General features: G+C 41.9%; 1 protein-coding gene across 1 annotated transcript in view; it reads left to right on the top strand.

The window, feature by feature from the left end:
- Positions 1-13574, top strand: part of LOC128415444 (uncharacterized protein DDB_G0271670-like) — a 28358-nt gene extending 14784 nt beyond the window's left edge. The window contains exons 9-30 of the mRNA XM_053391651.1: positions 126-173; positions 710-751; positions 1524-1562; positions 1795-1818; positions 2271-2309; positions 3457-3477; positions 4953-4988; positions 5326-5379; positions 5687-5716; positions 6277-6312; positions 7048-7095; positions 7659-7709; positions 8143-8190; positions 8290-8337; positions 8437-8484; positions 9104-9148; positions 9625-9666; positions 10609-10641; positions 11272-11358; positions 11904-11945; positions 12549-12590; positions 13357-13574. Coding sequence (XP_053247626.1) covers positions 126-173; positions 710-751; positions 1524-1562; positions 1795-1818; positions 2271-2309; positions 3457-3477; positions 4953-4988; positions 5326-5379; positions 5687-5716; positions 6277-6312; positions 7048-7095; positions 7659-7709; positions 8143-8190; positions 8290-8337; positions 8437-8484; positions 9104-9148; positions 9625-9666; positions 10609-10641; positions 11272-11358; positions 11904-11945; positions 12549-12587 — 900 coding nt within the window. The 3' untranslated portion in view covers positions 12588-12590; positions 13357-13574. The remainder of the gene's footprint in view (positions 1-125; positions 174-709; positions 752-1523; positions 1563-1794; positions 1819-2270; positions 2310-3456; positions 3478-4952; positions 4989-5325; positions 5380-5686; positions 5717-6276; positions 6313-7047; positions 7096-7658; positions 7710-8142; positions 8191-8289; positions 8338-8436; positions 8485-9103; positions 9149-9624; positions 9667-10608; positions 10642-11271; positions 11359-11903; positions 11946-12548; positions 12591-13356) is intronic.
- The last annotated feature ends 3227 nt before the right edge of the window (positions 13575-16801 follow it).

Raw genomic sequence — 16801 nt, 5'->3', positions numbered from 1 at the left:
CTGAAGTGTTTGTAACCTGAGGTGTTTGTAACTCGAGGTACCACTGTACTGTGCAGTAGGCTGCAGTCCCCCCCCCAAAAAAAAATTTAGGCTCAGAAATGACTGGCATCATTTTTTCTTTCCAGGTCATAGTGGTCAAAGAAGGAAGCAGCAGTGGAAGCGGCTGTGGTGGGGTAAGTATACACTCTGTTCTCTTGATTCTAGAATTTTGTCCCAGTGTAAATGTTGCATAACACAAGCTGTACTTGAGGATGCAATGAACTGTGTTACTGCAAAATAAGAGATCATCCCATTCTATAGCTGCCCTTCTCCAGTGCCAGATTTATGTATAAGCTAAACAAGCTATAGCTTAGGGCCCCACTCTCTTGGGGACCCCTAAAAAAATTAAAGGAAAAAACATTGGATGTACATTTCCAAAATATAAAAAACAAATAAAATAAAACCTACATACAGCATATATTCAACACAGAAAACAGTGACAAATTGTTGTTGACAAAGGACAGCTGGACATATAAAGGGCCCCATTGCCTTCAGTAGTTGAGGGCCTCATCAAACCTAAATCCGGCACTGCCCCTCTCTGTGTGATTTGATCTATCCAGTTTGATCTATCCATCTGAATGATATAGTCACAGTTGTACCATACCCATGTGCACTGACGTGCCTGCTGACCAGCAAAAAAATAGACACCTGGCTTTTCTTTTGCTCACAGGGAGGAGTTGCAGGCGTGTACAACAAATTTGGCTGCAGAGATGTAAGTACTGGTATGCCTCTTTCTTTTGTGTTTTATTCCTGTTCCCTGCTCAACAACGCAGGGGAAGCTGCCATATACTATGTCAGCCTATTGGTCAATTTCACTCAATATTGTCTTTATATCAAGGGTAAAGGTAAAGGGACCCCTGACCATTAAGTCCAGTCACGGATGACTCTGGGGTTGCGGCGCTCATCTCGCTTTACTGGCTGAGGGAGCCGGCGTACAGCTTCCAGGTCATGTGGCCAGCATGACTAAGCCACATCTGGCGAAACAGAGCAGCGCACAGAAACGCTTTTTACCTTCCCGCCAGAGTGGTACCTATTTACCTACTTGCACTTTGATCTGCTTTCGAACTGCTAGGTAGGCAGGAGCTAGGACCGAGCAATGGGAGCTCACCCCATCGCAGGGATTCGAACCGCCAACCTTCTGATTGGCAAGCCCTAGGCTCTGTGGTTTAACCCACAGCGCCACCCATGACCCTATATCAAGGGTAGGCTCCCCCTTTTAGCCGAAAGGCCGCTTGAAGAGGTTCTCATTTCTTACCAGTCCAACAGGGTGGTCTGCTATCCAGAATTCCTAGGATTTACACTGAATTTTAGCCTTATTACTACATTTTCTCGAATTCTAAAGGCTGCCCTAATAAATTTAGCTCCTGGACCAGCCTTCCTCCAATAAGCATCCAGTTACAGAGCTTATCATTTTCTTTCCCAAAGTATGCCTCTGGTTAAATCATACCATTCAGGAAATTAAGGGAGTTTTGGTTTGTTTACAGAATGCAGCTGCTTCCGGCAGTCAGTCTTCATATGGCCAGGTAAGAACACTTTCCACATTATTATTTATTTTACAAGTATAAACTTTCTCCAAAGTTTAACGACTCAATTTACATCTTCAAAAAGTAGATTGCACCAGGATGTGTGCTGAGTTGCGATCTTGACAGGGAGCAAACCATGCTCAAGATCTAAGGGGCAAAACTGCTTTGTTGATGAGTCGATGCATGGTATTTCAAGCGATTTTAACTAACATTTATATTCTATATCTTACAGTCGGTTTCCACCAGCAAAGTAAAGGTATGTAGGTGATTTTTTTTCTTCCTTTCCAATAAAATTGTAAAGGCTGGCAAACATTGATTGATCCTTGCTTCAGCAAGCCAAAGTTTTATACATGTTTTGCTGTGAGGAAATCGGTTACAGTAGTCTTTTCTTTAAGAGATCGTGTGTCCATCCGTTTTAGCCTCTTGGAATCTCTTAATATTGGTAATAGCAAAGTGCTGTCATTACCCACAAAATACCTTCTTTTGGGGAAAATGCCAGATCTTCTTGCAAGAAAATTTAAACTGGGAAATAGGAGATTATTTCCTGAACTTCCTCACTGTATGCCATTAGTATATAGAACGTGAATCTGAAATGCTACAGCTCCTCTCTTTCTGAGTATTTTGAAGACCCTTTTTGTTTCTTTGTTCAAAAAGCAGGGTAAACCACCAACACTTAATAAAAAAACCCTACTTTTTTCTCATTAACAGGTTGTGACCTACCCAGACAGCAAACCTTTCCCACCTGAGGTAAACACTATTCTGTGCTGCATTTGTTTGTTTGATTGATTTAAATTGTACCATTTAATGTAATTAAAATCTCTAAGCATAAAAATTCAAATAATGTTCAGTTAAGGTAACCTTTAAAAAACTGGATTAAAAACGATCTCAAAACAGAACTGTGTATCACAAATCAAACTGAGCCCTGACCTAGTAGAAGTTAGGGTCCATCAAGCTAATGATGTGGACACCTGGGGCTTCCCAAATGTTATAGGACTACAACTCCCAGCATCCCTGACCATTAGTCATATTAGCTCATGGCAGTTGGAGGCTCGTGACATCTGGTTGGCTACACCTGGTTCTCCTTTCCTAGTTTATACTCAGCTGTGCTGAGCAAAAAGGGTATGTGGAGAAAGAGAGCTGAACAACTTTCCCCATCTGCTGTTTGACTCTCCTGACTCACTCCTACCCTGAACATTTTTCTCCAAGCTAGCTTACTTTTTGGATCAGATCTATGGATGAATGAATGTGTCCATTTCCATTTTTCTCAGTTGCTCATATTTCAATTCAGTTCTTTGCATTTCCACACCAGTTTGTAATTTTTCAAATAAAGAAATCAAAATTGATCAGGATTTTCATGTGAATTATTAAAAACAAACACTTTTTTGCATGCAGTTTCCCCTAATACACACATTTTTGAAGCTGTTTTCCCTAATACAATGCATTTTGTATGCTGCTTTCATATCCATTTTTATGTACTCTTCCGCCCTAATATTTGCACTGTTGTACACATTGGCTGAACTGCATTGCAAAATTCAGAGACTTGCACATTTCAAAGGATAGCTGTGTCTCAGTTTGCTTATTGGTTCCAGAAGTACAAATTAGATACTCCTTCAATAAAATTAAAACTATATCTAATTTCTCTCCCATTCCTACTTAAAACTGAAGGGGGAAAAACATCTTAAGGACAGATAGTAGGGACATTGGTCACAGGCAGCAGGAGGGTTAAGTGCTTGGGATCAAGTTGTTTCTACAGAGTTGGCACAATAAAAGGAACCTATATTTAGATTGCATGTTATGTTTTCGTTTAATTTTTCATCCTTGATCTTTTCTGTAAGGAACGCTTTTGCAAGTGAATAACACCATTGTGTCTCTTTGCTTTTCCATTTCCTAATAGCGTGATTCTACTTATCCATCGGTAAGCAAAACATCTCATTTGAATAGATATTTGTATGAGAGCAAATCCCAACCCAATCTAACTGCATAACCCTCAGCTTCCTTTTCTTCAGCTGAGATGAGCTCTATAAGTATCCACTTTCTCTGGAAAAGTCCCTTACCTCTGTAGTCATTTTCTGTGTTGTGAGTGGTTTCTGTGGACAGGAGCTTACAAACTTTTCTAGCTTCAAGGAATCGTTTCCGTAAAGATTTTGGGGAAGTGTTTTAGGTACCTGGAGTTCCTGCAGGTTGCTGGACAGCTCTATGAGGCATTGCCATTGCTCTGAATGAGCTGTAAGTGCCGTCTGGAACACACCCAACACACCCTTGTGGCTGTGGTGCAAAATAGTGTCTATGTCAGGCTTCAGGGAATTGGCTTCCTCCCCCCACGGCAGTAGATAAGCAGAACAGAAGAAAATTAGTCTTCTTACCAGTTAGAAACTTTAATGACCACAGCGAGAGAACAAAGAACATATCTCCTAGAAATGGTGGTGCTCATAATTAAGGATCACCTCACTTCCGTCCCTATTCATCTACATCACTCCTACGTCTTGTAATCTGAGCTTGTACCCTCTGTGCTTTCTGTTCTGCCACTTTCTCAGCTCTTCTCGACCTTGGGCTGAGAGGAGGAATGCTGTCCAGAGACTGTGAATCTGTTAACCATCTCCCTTCCAGTGTTTCTTCTCCTAACTGTTTCCCATTCAGTATTTCCCAGCTTCTGCCTTCTGAACTAGGCCCCTCTGCAAACCACTGTTCCAAATCTATAATGCCCTTCTGCTCCTGGGAAGATTCAGGATCCGGAGCAGGGGGAGGGGAGACTTTGGATCATAGAATTGTAGAACTGTAGAGTTGGAAGGGACCCCAAGGGTCATCTACTATGACCCCCTGCAATGCAGGAATCTTTTGCCCAACGTGGGCTCGAACCTACAATCATGCCGAAGGTCCCAGTTTCACTCCCAAACAACTCCAGCTAAGGCTGGAAACCCTGGAAAGCTGCTGCCAGTCCGAGCTAGATGGACCAATGGATTGGCTCAGTATAAGGCAGCTTCCTATGCTTGGCCTCTGATCACATGCCCAGAAGTTTGTTTTTAATAGCAGAACAATACTCACGATCCTGTCACAGAAAAATCCAGCTCCTGGTTCTCCCCACCCCACCCCAGCTTTCCACCATCCTTCATGTTGGCAGCCTAATGAAGAAGAATAAAAAGCATTTTCCTGATTACTTTTAAAAAACAATTGGGAGTAGGGATCCTTGCTGATCTACTGCAAGGAACTTATAGCTCTCTTAGTAGATTCTCATCTAGCTTCCTTCTCTAAGGTTCTCTGGAACACAGTTTAAAAACCACGGCTATAGATAACCAGGAGTAGACAAGGGTTCAGATTACTTGCTCATATGCTTTACTGCCTTTTCCACCAGCTGCAACATAGCCAAATTAAATGGTTCCTATTTTCTTTCAGAAAATTGCTAACGCTGGTGGAATAATCTATTCCCAGGTAAGAAGTCTTTCTTCATCCCGTCCCAATGCTGCTGTGTTTGTGTTATCGACAACGCTGTTTTATGAAATGTACATTTCTCCTTTTGATCTTATCAACTCCTTTCTGTGATGATGGGCAAACAGTTTTGTTGTTTTTTTGGTGAAACAACCGCAAAGCTCTTTTACAGGGTAATTCTACAATGCCACAGTCGCTGCATGATTTCTTTTAAGTTTTCATATTTGACTGTAATTTGGATGATTTTACTACTTGGAAGTCACTCTGTGTATCATTTTAATTTTTTTAAAACAACAACCCCTTTCTAACTCATCCCACCCTCATTATTCTCTCTCTACAGGGTTCCAGACCTCAAGGTGGTTCATCAGAAACTGTTCGTATTACCGTACAGGAGGTAACTATTGTTCAGTGACAAAGGAAATTTGGCATGGGGGGAATGACGTTTCCCACTTATGGGCATTGTAGTAAGCCAGTCCTGGCTGTAAACTTATTTCTGTTTTACTTCTGCGTCTTAGAACAGAAGCTTCACCAAAATGCAGTGGAGATGGCTGGGTTGAAAAGGGGGCCGCAGTTCATGGCTACATCTGTTAGCCAATGTGTTGAAGAGGAGAACTAGGAATATACTATAAATGTGAAGCATGTTACATTGAAACAGGCACATAAGCAGCCAGCTCCCTGATTTCTTGATTTTGTTTTCACAGGGTGGGAAAGGTGGTCCGGCTTGTGATAAGGTGAGTGATTCGTCTTCACCATAACTTGTTTATATTTATATTTTATAATAATATTACTATTTTCCCTCCTATGTGGTGTGCTTATGCAATGGCGTGGGGATTAAAAAAACAAAACAAAACCTGATAAAAGACTGTCATCCAAAGAAGCTCAGTTGTGGTAGGTTCAGAACAGGCAAAAGGAAACGCTCCTTCATAGAGCACATATTCAAACTATGGAAGTTGCCACAGATGGTGCGATGGTTACCAAAATGGGGTTTAATGGTGGGAAATGGAGGGAAAGGTTATTACTGGCTACTAGTCACGATGGCAATATATGTACCAACCCCCTATCCTCCCCTGGGACAATCCACTTCAGGCCATTTTACAGGGAAGGAGGATTGTGGCAAATTCACTCCCCACCTCTAGAGTAGCAGCAGCATATTTGTGATGGCAACATACCACCACCAGATGGGAGCTTTCGAATTTGCACAGGATCTAGAAACATTTATTGTTTTGATGTCTTAAAGGTTGTGTTCAGAAAACCTGTTTCTCAATGAAGTAATTCCTTTACTCTTTTACAGACTTCATCCTCCTATAACGTCAAGATTTGTAATCAGGTAAGCACCTCCATTCCACATTACCTTGGATTTGACTGGATGGTGTTCATAATTTTAAATACATTAATAAATATTGTGTCCTTGTTTTGCTCCCCTCCTACCCCATTTCTTAAATAAACTCTGAAGTAGGGATGGAAAGAGCTTTCAATTTTGATCCTCTTATTTTCTCATTTCCCCCACCTTAAATTTAGTTCTCCGCATTTCTGCAGCAAATTGCAATTTATCTTTTTTTAAATTCCTCTTGAAAATTCATCAGAATTTTTGAGCCAATTTCTCCTCAGAAACACATTTTCATATGCACTTTTGACTAATGTACATGTTTTAACAAATACATTTCCCCAATACATTTTTATATATTATATATTTTGTAAAATATTTTCATATTTATGCATACTCTCGTCATATATGCATTTTTGTAAACACTGTTGGGTTAGAGAACTGCATTTCAAAATTTGGTTAATTGCAGATTTTGAAACACAGCTGTGTTTCGGTTCTCCTTCTGTTCAGGAAAATGTGAATTTGATAAATTTGCCTTTAAATGTGAACTTTTTTGAATTTCTCTCCGAATCCGAATGTTTCCATTTTGGATTGCCTTTTTTAATCAAGGACATCTGTTTTCATTATATAGTAGTAAGGTTTATATAAAATGTTGCTTGCTTTTCCGAAATAAAATTCTAACTGCCAAAAATTTTGGTCAAGAATAGCCTTGTTGATGTCTGTTTTTCTTTGTAACAGAACCAGCTTTCAAACTCGCAGAGTACCAGCTCCTTCGGCGGCACACAGGTATATACACATTCACCGTTCTATTTAAACGTTGGCTACTTTCCTGATAATGTCGCTCTTAGATTGGTTGGCAATAGTATGGCTAAGAGGGACAAGCAAGCAGAAGGCTGCTAATGCCCCCAAATGAATTGGGTCTTCCATTCTATGGCAGGTGCCAACAGTAGTTCTTTGTGTACCCAATAATAAAGTCCTTCCACAGTGCAATTCTGTAGAGCAGAGTCCCATTTAATTTGGTGGGATTAACTCTCAGGTAAAGCACCCTGCTTTCCAGGGAACAAGCCTCATCGAATTCAGAGGCGTTTACTTCTGAGTAGGCATGGTTAGGACTGCAGTGGAAGTGTAGACAATCCCTAAGTGACATTGATCTCAGTTGTATCTGGGTGAAGTCTGGAATTTCCTGTTGCTGTTCTGTTCTTGCTGGGGAGACGCTAAGATCCTAGCTTCCTGGCTGGTATGTCCTCTAAGACAGGATAGAGTTGTGTGACCTGAACTGGAATAATAATTTTGTGTGCGATTTTTATAGGAAAGCAGCTTCAATAACCCTCATCATTCTTTTACTACAGGGTTTGAAACCTCAGGGTGGCTCATCAGAAACTGTCCGTGTTACCATCCAGGTAACTATTAGGGTTATGCAAAGAAAATACACGCACACACAACCCTTGGCACCTGCTGGGTAGTGTTAGCTTGGTGGCATGTACAGAAATTGTACTTCCTCACGGATCCTTGGTGGAGGGTTGCCTTACCTTGTTTTCTGAACCTTGGTTGACTGATCCATCGCCTATGAGGAGGAAAATAAATGCTTCAGTTTTCATCAGACTTGTATGAACCTTTTAAGCTGAGTAGCTCCTTCTGAAGATATCAGTGCTGCCAAATTTCAGACACATAGGGACAGGGTTTTTGTGTGTGCTAGGTACCTCTTTAAAGCAAGGATCTTTCAGCCTGAGGGCTGGATTTTAATGTAGCCCAACCTTCTGAGGGCCACATTTGAAGGGAACCCAAAAGAAATGACTAACAATAGCATGGCTGATGTCTTGTTTTTCTTCACAGGAGGGTCGGCCTTCAGGATCACAGGGCGGTAGCTCTGTTAGCATACAGGTATATACATATATATTATACACTTTATAGCAAATGTTGACTTTATCTCAAAAATATGAACTCACAGCAGCAAGGTTGATGTCTTGTTTTTCTTCACAGGGGGGTCAGCCTTCAGGATCACAGAGCGGTAGCTCTGTTAGCATACAGGTATATACTTATATATTATACACTTTATAGCAAATGTTGACTTTATCTCAAAAATATGAACTCACAGCAGCAAGGTTGATGTCTTGTTTTTCTTCACAGGGCGGTCAGCCTTCAGGATCACAGGGCGGTAGCTCTGTTGGCATACAGGTACATACAAACACATATATACTTCATATCAAATGTGAGGAGCAGATGGGGCTCATCAACCTGGGAAGGTAGCCCATCTGGGAGAAAGAAAACTCTGATCCTAAACCTCTGCTGCCTTGTAGAATATCTTTGGGAGAAGAAAAAGCTAAGGAGAAAACCCCTCACAAATCTGGATTGGAGTCCCTAAGATGGTTGGATGACCTTGTAGGCCTCCTTCTAGAGAAGAAGTGGAGGTGGTGGTTCCTTGGTAGAGAGTAGAGTCTATTGGGGAGGGGGCAAAGGACGCAAGCTGTACAAGACAGCAATTGTAGCTCAGCAGCAATGATATCGGAAGGAAGGAAAAGTTAACAGCATGGAGACACTCTACGTCTCCTGAAATTTATGGGGAAAGTGTCTTCCAAGGAGCCACTACCCACATTCCATTCTGGGCTCTTGGCAAATTTTTCTCCCTGGACATCAGATTGAGCTGCTGGTGGTGTCTGTATAATTAAGACAGGCGAACTGCTCGATGTAAGCTGCTTTGCCAACCCCGGCTTTGTAGGGATTGGGCAAAGAAATTGGCCTGTGCTAGCCCTTCTCCACAAGATCCTTAATGGTCATTGCCTGCTTTTCTTCACAGGGCCAGTCTTCAAGCTCACAGGGCAGCAGCTCCTCTGGCAAACAGGTATATATGCATGTGAAATCATACAATTGTACAGTTGGAAGGAACCCTGAGGATTATCTAGTCCAACTCCCTGCAGTGCAGGAATACGTAGCTGTCCCACACAGGGATCGAACTTGCAACCTTGGCATTATCAGCACCATGCTCTAACCAACTGAGCTATCCAGGTTGTGTAGTGGTTTAAACAGTTTTGGACTCAGAACTGTGAAATCTGATTTAATACCCTTGCTTAGCCCAAGATGCTGGCTGTGTGACTCCAGACCAGTCGCTTTATCTCAGGCCTAACATGTGAATGGTGGCAGTATTTTATTGTTTTGAAGTGATTTTTTTTTAATAAAAAAAATTCTGGGAAGGAGTGTTAAAACAATTATAGACCGCAAGAAAACAACAGCAAACAAAACACAAATGGAGGGAATGTGTGTAGAAAATATATTACTCTGAAGGCAATAGTACATTTTTTTATTTCTTTGTTTTTAAAGCAGGGTGGATCTTATTCAGCCGGTGGCAGTCCCTGCGGCAAGGTATATTCTTTTATTTGATAATATTTTGGAAGCAGTCTCAGTATCGGTTGTCTTACAATAGAACAGTTTGTTGAGAAGGAGAAGATGTGAGCAAAATGTAAAGTATACAATAGGGAAGCTCTGCAATTCCTTGTTACTTCTGATAGCAAACAGTACTAGAATTGGTAATATACAAATATTTGCACATAGCAGATCTTTAGATATAAATTATTCTTGGACCAATGCTGGTGTAGAATTGCTTTTCCATGGAAGGAAGTGCTATTATCTTAACCTTTATCCTGGCATGGCAACACCCCCTTTGAGGCTTTGTCTACATGTCAACAATATGAGAATGAGTGCAATTCTTGCCATGTGTTTCATATACAGTGGTACCTCGGTTTTCAGACGTAATCCGTTCCAGAGGACCGTTCAAGTTCCGAAACATTTGAAAACTGAGGTGCAAAGGGCGGTCTGCAAATTTAATAGAGAAAATTGGGGGGGGGGGGAACAACACTCAGTGGAAGCCGTTCGACTTCCAAGGCACATTCGAAAACGGAAGCATTTACTTCCAGGTTTTTGGCATTCGAAAACCAAAATGTTAGACTTCTGAGATGTTCAAAAACCGAAGTACCACTGTATATTGAATGTATCACTGAAATACTTTCTCTCTCTGCTTTCTAAGGAGGAAAGAGAGAGAAGGGGGAAAGGGTGGGTGCTTGTGTTTTTGCATGGATGTGTGTGTGTGTGTGTGTGTGAGAGAGAGAGAGAGAGAGAGAGAGAGAGAGAGAGAGAGAGAGAGAGAAGGGCACTCTAGCCATGGGTCTGCATACATAGTGGTGCTGGTTTTAAGTACAGATGTGCTCAGATCCATGATCCAGGACTTTAAGGGACGGGAAAAAAATGATAAATGCTTTAAAAAATGCAAACCTAACAATAACAAGAATTAACATTCATTTTAAACAGGGGATTACATATGACAGCAATCCCTGCAACCAGGTAAGATTTCCATTCCATTCACATAAAAGACATATGTCAATAGAACATCTAGTTTTGGGGTCTAACTAAATGCAAATATAATGGATAAAAGCTCCTGAAGATGACCTTATTCAAGTGCCTTCATGATGCTTTGTGCAACTGATGGTATCGGGTTAGCTTTAAATGATTCTGCTTTGAATACTGTTCGCACCTGCCAATGTTTTGGGGCAGACATGCTGATTTGGTGCATGTCCTGCTGAAATCCCACAACTTTTCATGGAATAAATGTTCTGGGTTCCCTCTTTCCCCACTGTTCTTGCTATGCTGTTGCACAATAGTCTCCCTCTAGACAGCAATAAACATTGGGGGAGCAAGTTGAAAGCTGCTCAAGTGATCGGAATCTAAGAAGAGAAGCAGCCCAAACACATTTTTTGGTGTGGCAAATTCCCCAGAGTTTTGGGGAAAGGCCATGAAATAGAATATGCAGAAATAGTGTGGTGCATTATTTAGAATTTCAAACAAGCAATCTCTTGAGCAGCCAACAGCATTTGCAACTCTACCTCCGTCATGGAAATTATCGTGCATTTTCCACTCAAATAAGAGAAGATGGTAGCATTTGTGTGTGATTATTGATTTTGTGCTGCTTTACAGGGCCAAGCATCACCGCCTTCATCATCATCATCTTCATCATCATCATCTTATTCATCGTCGTCTTCTTCACAAAGCACCTATGGCCAGGTAGGGGTTGTATCCTTTAGCTGTTTCTTCCCAGTGTATGACGAATGGATGATGCACTGATTTTCAGGCACTTTAACTGGGAGAAAGGATCTGAAAATGCCCATAAGGAAGTACACAAATGCAAAACATGGCAGCAAATGTGCTGACAGAATACTGGAAGGGCACAGGGGACCTATGCCAGAAACAGATGGCGTGCAGATCTTTAGACATTTTCATTGGGATCAGAATATAACGCATGATCAGAAAATGTCCATTGGTGCGGAGACAACACAGGACATCAACTCACTAGAAAGTTCTCCTTCACAAACTCCATTGCACTGTTGCACATCTCCTATTCCTTTCAAGGGAGTTTGCTCGTGCAAGAAAGCATTTCGGCCGTTTCCACACATTTCTAAATTTTCTTTTAAATTCCTGTGAGCCAAAATAATTTCCCCTTATTCTGAGTGCCCCCAAAAGGATTCTGAACACTAGATTTCTGAAATTCAACTGACAAGAACTATTTTAATGTGTTTTCCTCCCCTCCTCACTCCGTTTGTCTTCTTTAGGGTGGCTCACAATATCAAGGCAACCCCAACGCTTGTCCTCCGGTATGTTCTCTTTCTCTTAAGTTTTATTATGATTTGCTACCTGACAAAGTTATATATATATGATTCTGTCCTTCTAATGCCCTTGTCAGCAACCAAGTTTTCCTTAAAGCCAATTTCAGAAGCGAGTGGTGAGAGTCAGTTAGCGCCTTGGCCCTGTTACTTCTTCAAGACAATCCAAGAGTGTCCATCAATTGTTGTTTGTTTTCTTATATCTTTATCCTGCTTTTCCAACAAACACTGTCTGCCAAAGTGGCCCACTTCAGTAGCAAACAAACAAATGCAAGCCTCGTCCTCAGGCTTGCTAACCTTATTTTCTGTTCTGAACCATCCTGGGATCTTCGGATGAAAGGCGGTATACAAATTTAAATAATAAATAATAATACAAGACACACAGAAGGGAAGGGGATTAGAGGAAACAAGCAGAGGAGGGTGATCAGTTTGACAATGCAAGGGGTGAGTTGTATATATGCTTGTAGTCTTGTATGGACAAAGGTGTAAGAACCACGTGTATGAGAGAAATTCAATTTCATGCACATTTAAGGGTGAACTTACATAATTCACACTTGGCAAAGTAATTTCTGATTTTGTATTTCTCTCTCTCAGGGGATAGATACTTCTTCCTACAACAAAAACAGATGCTGAGTGGTAAATATCAGCTCTTATTATACAAAGATGAATCTCAAAGTATGATAGTCTTTTATACCTACTCTTTGAATATTGCAGAGACATTTGTATTATGGGTTGCATCTGATGGATTTTCTGTGCGATCCCAGGGAAGCTTTCCCAAACCCAAGGGAACCATATAAAGGAAGGGGCACCAGAAGATTATATGCACGAGACTTAAATTTGTTACACGCCACTTGAGGCTCCAGAAAGTGAACAAACTTTCACTTAACCTAAGAATATACCTCATAGTAAATGGAGTCCCAAATGTGATTGTAGGCGGCAACGTTTTCATTTTACCTTGACAATTCCAATAAACAATAACCACATTGTGCTCGTGATAAACAAATTCACACTGTTCAGCTCCTCAAGCAACTGGTGTATAATGTCAAATTTAAATGAACTGGCAGGTATATAGGCAACTTGTCTTTTGCCCATTGCTCTTAATATGAGATGGAAGTATTTAGCATTGTCTCCCGAGACAGACAGATGCCAACAACAGCTAGAACTGAGGCCTTGGTTCACATAAATGATCTCAAGATTAGGTCATTAGCTGTGTCATTCCATACAAAGGAAGTTGGATTGTTAGTAAAATGTTACCAGGAAAGAATTGCAGCAGTAGGGGATATGTAGGTTGTCTTTTTTTCTTTTTAAGAATCCTGCTATAGGTTAATTAATAATAATATTAATAATAATAACGTTAAATGAAATAACTACAGAATAACATGGTTGTATTTATGTGTTTTAGCAATAAAGTGTTGAAACAGGAAACCGGTCTGGAGAGGAAGAATATAATTCAATAGTCACGAGAGCAACTGGAATTTCTCAAAGTTCAAATACATTGCAAAATTACCTGTCTGCGAGACACCTCCCTGACACCTCACGCTGCAGAACAGAAATGTTCGTGTTTTCACAAGTCAAAACCAGGAGTCGTGAAGTGAAATAAAAACAACTTTTTCCTTAAAACGCTCAAGTCTTTATTTTTATTGATTACATTTCTATCCATGCCTCCTCTCAAAGGAGCTCCGGAGAGTGTCTTCCCCTCATTTTGCACAGAAGCCTTGCAGAATCTGCACATCCTGATAAGCTAGTCCACCACTCCCTGGTTTCTCTGCTGTCCTCCTTCACCCCAGTGAGGATATTTTACCCGCAGAGCTGGCAACCTTAACTGCAAACCAAACCTGAGGGTTGCAGGGAACAGCCGTTCAATGTGTCCAAACAGAACTGCCCCAATTGCAATGGAAGAAGGAGCAGGTTTCCTTCTTTAAAGCAAAACGGGTGTGTGGTTGATTATGAAGACCTCTCTTCGCTTCCTTCCCTGAGCTGTGTACCTGCAGTTGCAGATCAGGGACACTAGAGGACACTGCTCCCCATTGGCGGTGCCAATCGCCCCTGACCAGTGTCACCACAGCAAGCTGGGCTTTGCAGCTGCAAATATAATATAACCCCCATTGCACTCTAAAGCTCATACCCTTTCCAAACCTGGTGTTGATGGTTGTGGCAAGAGAATTCTTAGGAGGAGAGACCAGTGGAATTGCATTGAAAACCGAAGTGACTACATGTGCCAAGAAAGTACGGCTGAGTTAGCATTTTGGAACATGGCATTTTCTGGGTACCAGCCATAGGAATTTAAGAGCTATTGGCTAAGTGCTAGAGTAAAGCTTGAGGTCATGGTGTGTAGGAACTGTCTTGGCCTACCTACATACATTGGGGGAATCCTACTAATCGCAGAACAGAAAAGGCCAGCCAATGGCTGGTAACTAATGGTTAAGAACTCTCTCCAAGAACAGAAGCAAAGGGCCGGTGCCAGACTTGGCATAGTCTGGCAGATAGCTCCCCCACTGCCAAGCCTTCTCTTTGTGGAAGGAAAATATGAGTCCCTGTGACACACATGTATGAGGTAAATAACACGAGAATCACCTGGGTGCCTGGGTTCAAAACACAAGATAAACTTGCCCTCCAGCAGGAGAGAGCCCCCAGTCAAACAGCAGTATAGCTTTAGGAATATAGGTTGTTAGACCCTTTTGTCCTGTTTCGTTGCATCCAGCGCTCCCCTCTTTTAACGCCCCCCTCAATGAACAGACCACACACTGCTAAGCAGTGCTTTTTTTCTAAAAAAAATCTTAAGGGGTACTCTCATTTTCCTACTCAAATTGAAATACTGCCCCTCAATGAGGCCAAACTTAGATTCACAAAATGTTTATGGGTATGCATACCCCTGTGTCCCCCCTAGAAAAAAAGCACTGCTGCTAAGTAAGTTTAAAATACTTTACTTACAAAATGCCCCAAAGGTCTGATTTGTGCATTTATCGAAGCAGCAGCAAAGAGCACACAGGCAGAATACTCTTTGGTAGAAAATACAGAGAAATCTCTTCAAAAACATGCTCTGAGCTTGGAGCTTGCTTATACATGTCCTTCCTGGTGTGGTATGTGGCATGGGGAGAGAGGGAACAGGAAGAGAAGGCTTCACTCCCTCATCAGAAAAGAGGGGGGCGTGACCTAGTTGAGTCTAGGAATCTTAACCCCTTCATGCATAGCTAGATTTGACTGCAATTTCCCAGACACTTTGCAGCAGCAGCACAGCCACCTTCACCACCACCTCTCTATGCTGCTATGGTCAGCCACAGCAGCTAAGAAGACTTTAAAAAAACTTAAGTTTGTTTGTTTTTAAGCTGCTATTGCTCAGTGGCAGCTTTCCTCCTACTAGTGGTCAGCAGGGCGGTGGCACCTCCGTGACTTACCTGGAGGGAGAGGCGGCAGAGAAGTCTGTGCCGTGCAAACACACTCTTGGGTGTGTCGGGTTGGTTCTGCTGGTGCCTTTGCACCAAATCAACCTCGCCCTTCTCCCTCCCAGTAAGCTTTAAGCCCCACCCCTACGGTGCTTTTGTCCTCTGCAGGTATGGCAGCTCAGCCGCAATGACTGATGAACATCATTTGAAATGGTCCATTGGTCCATACATTGGCTTTCTCCTTGCAGACATCTATGTTAGCCAAAATATGTCCAGGAAGAAGGGCCTGAAGCTAAGAATGGCACCTGTTCCCTGTTGAATGGTTTATTTAAATGTAAAGGTTCATCATTGTTCCACCCAATGTGTATGTCTTTAAGGGGCCAGAGCAAGGGCCAGAGTAAGATAACGAGACCCAGCTTTACAGCTGTGAAACGTAGCAGGTGCTGCTGAGTTGTATTTGATTAAGGTGTGTCAGCATTTGGGTGTAGTATATAAGGAGCAGCACCTAGCTCTCCCATTACCCTGGGGGATGGGTTGGTGGTTGGGTCTGGTTTGGTTGTTAATGTATTTAGTGTAAAAGGAGTTTTTGTTTTTCTTATTAAAACCTTAAGTTATTTTTGAGTCCTTTCTTTTTAATGCATGGTCTCCCCAGCAAGCTCTCTGCAGCGTTACCATACTGCAAACAGCCAACATCTTTGGTTATGGGCCCAGCTGCTGAGTGGATGACTGCATATTTTTGGACTCTGAGAAAGGTTTGAAAACTCCTTCTCCTGTTAGCGTAGTTCTGTGGGTCTGGAAGAGTTCCAGAATGGTTGACCGGGTTCCTGAAGCTGAGAAGGCTCTGGTCTTCCCACAGCTAACAGATGAGAACTATAGTTTATGGTCTTTTCGGGTGGAGGCGCTTTTGACCTCTAGAGAAGTATGGACCTATGTAACTGATGACCCTCCTGACCCTGTGACTAATGCTTGGTCGAAAGGAGATGCAAAAGCCAGGGCGATAATTAATTTGGCAGTCAGTGACCAGCAAGTAGTCTATATAAGAAATAAGAAAACTGCCAAAGAAATGTGGGACAGTCTTGCAGCAGTGCATGTTAGAAAAGAGTCAGCATCTGCATTGACGTTTTTCAAGCAGTTGTACCAGACGAAGTTGCAGCCTGGTGGTGATTTGGCAGCACACTTGAGACGTCTGGAGGCAATACGCGGCGAATTAATTCGAAGGGACATGGACATACCTGATATTCAGTATGTTTTTATCATTCTTTGTTCCCTTAATGAGGACTTTGATGGTATAGCTAGCCAGATATCTGCTGTTCCACCAGCACAATTAACTGTGGAAGGGGTGACGGCAAGATTAATGGGCGAGTTGGACAGAAGGGAGGCTTGTGCCATAAGCACTCCTATTTCCAGAAGTAATGAGGAACGCCATATGCAAACCTGTGGTGATACAACTGCATTTAAAGCTGC

Source organism: Podarcis raffonei, chromosome 6 (assembly GCF_027172205.1).
Source record: "Podarcis raffonei isolate rPodRaf1 chromosome 6, rPodRaf1.pri, whole genome shotgun sequence".
Classification (NCBI taxonomy): Eukaryota; Metazoa; Chordata; class Lepidosauria; order Squamata; family Lacertidae; genus Podarcis; species Podarcis raffonei.
This window is presented reverse-complemented; position numbering and strand designations above follow the sequence as displayed.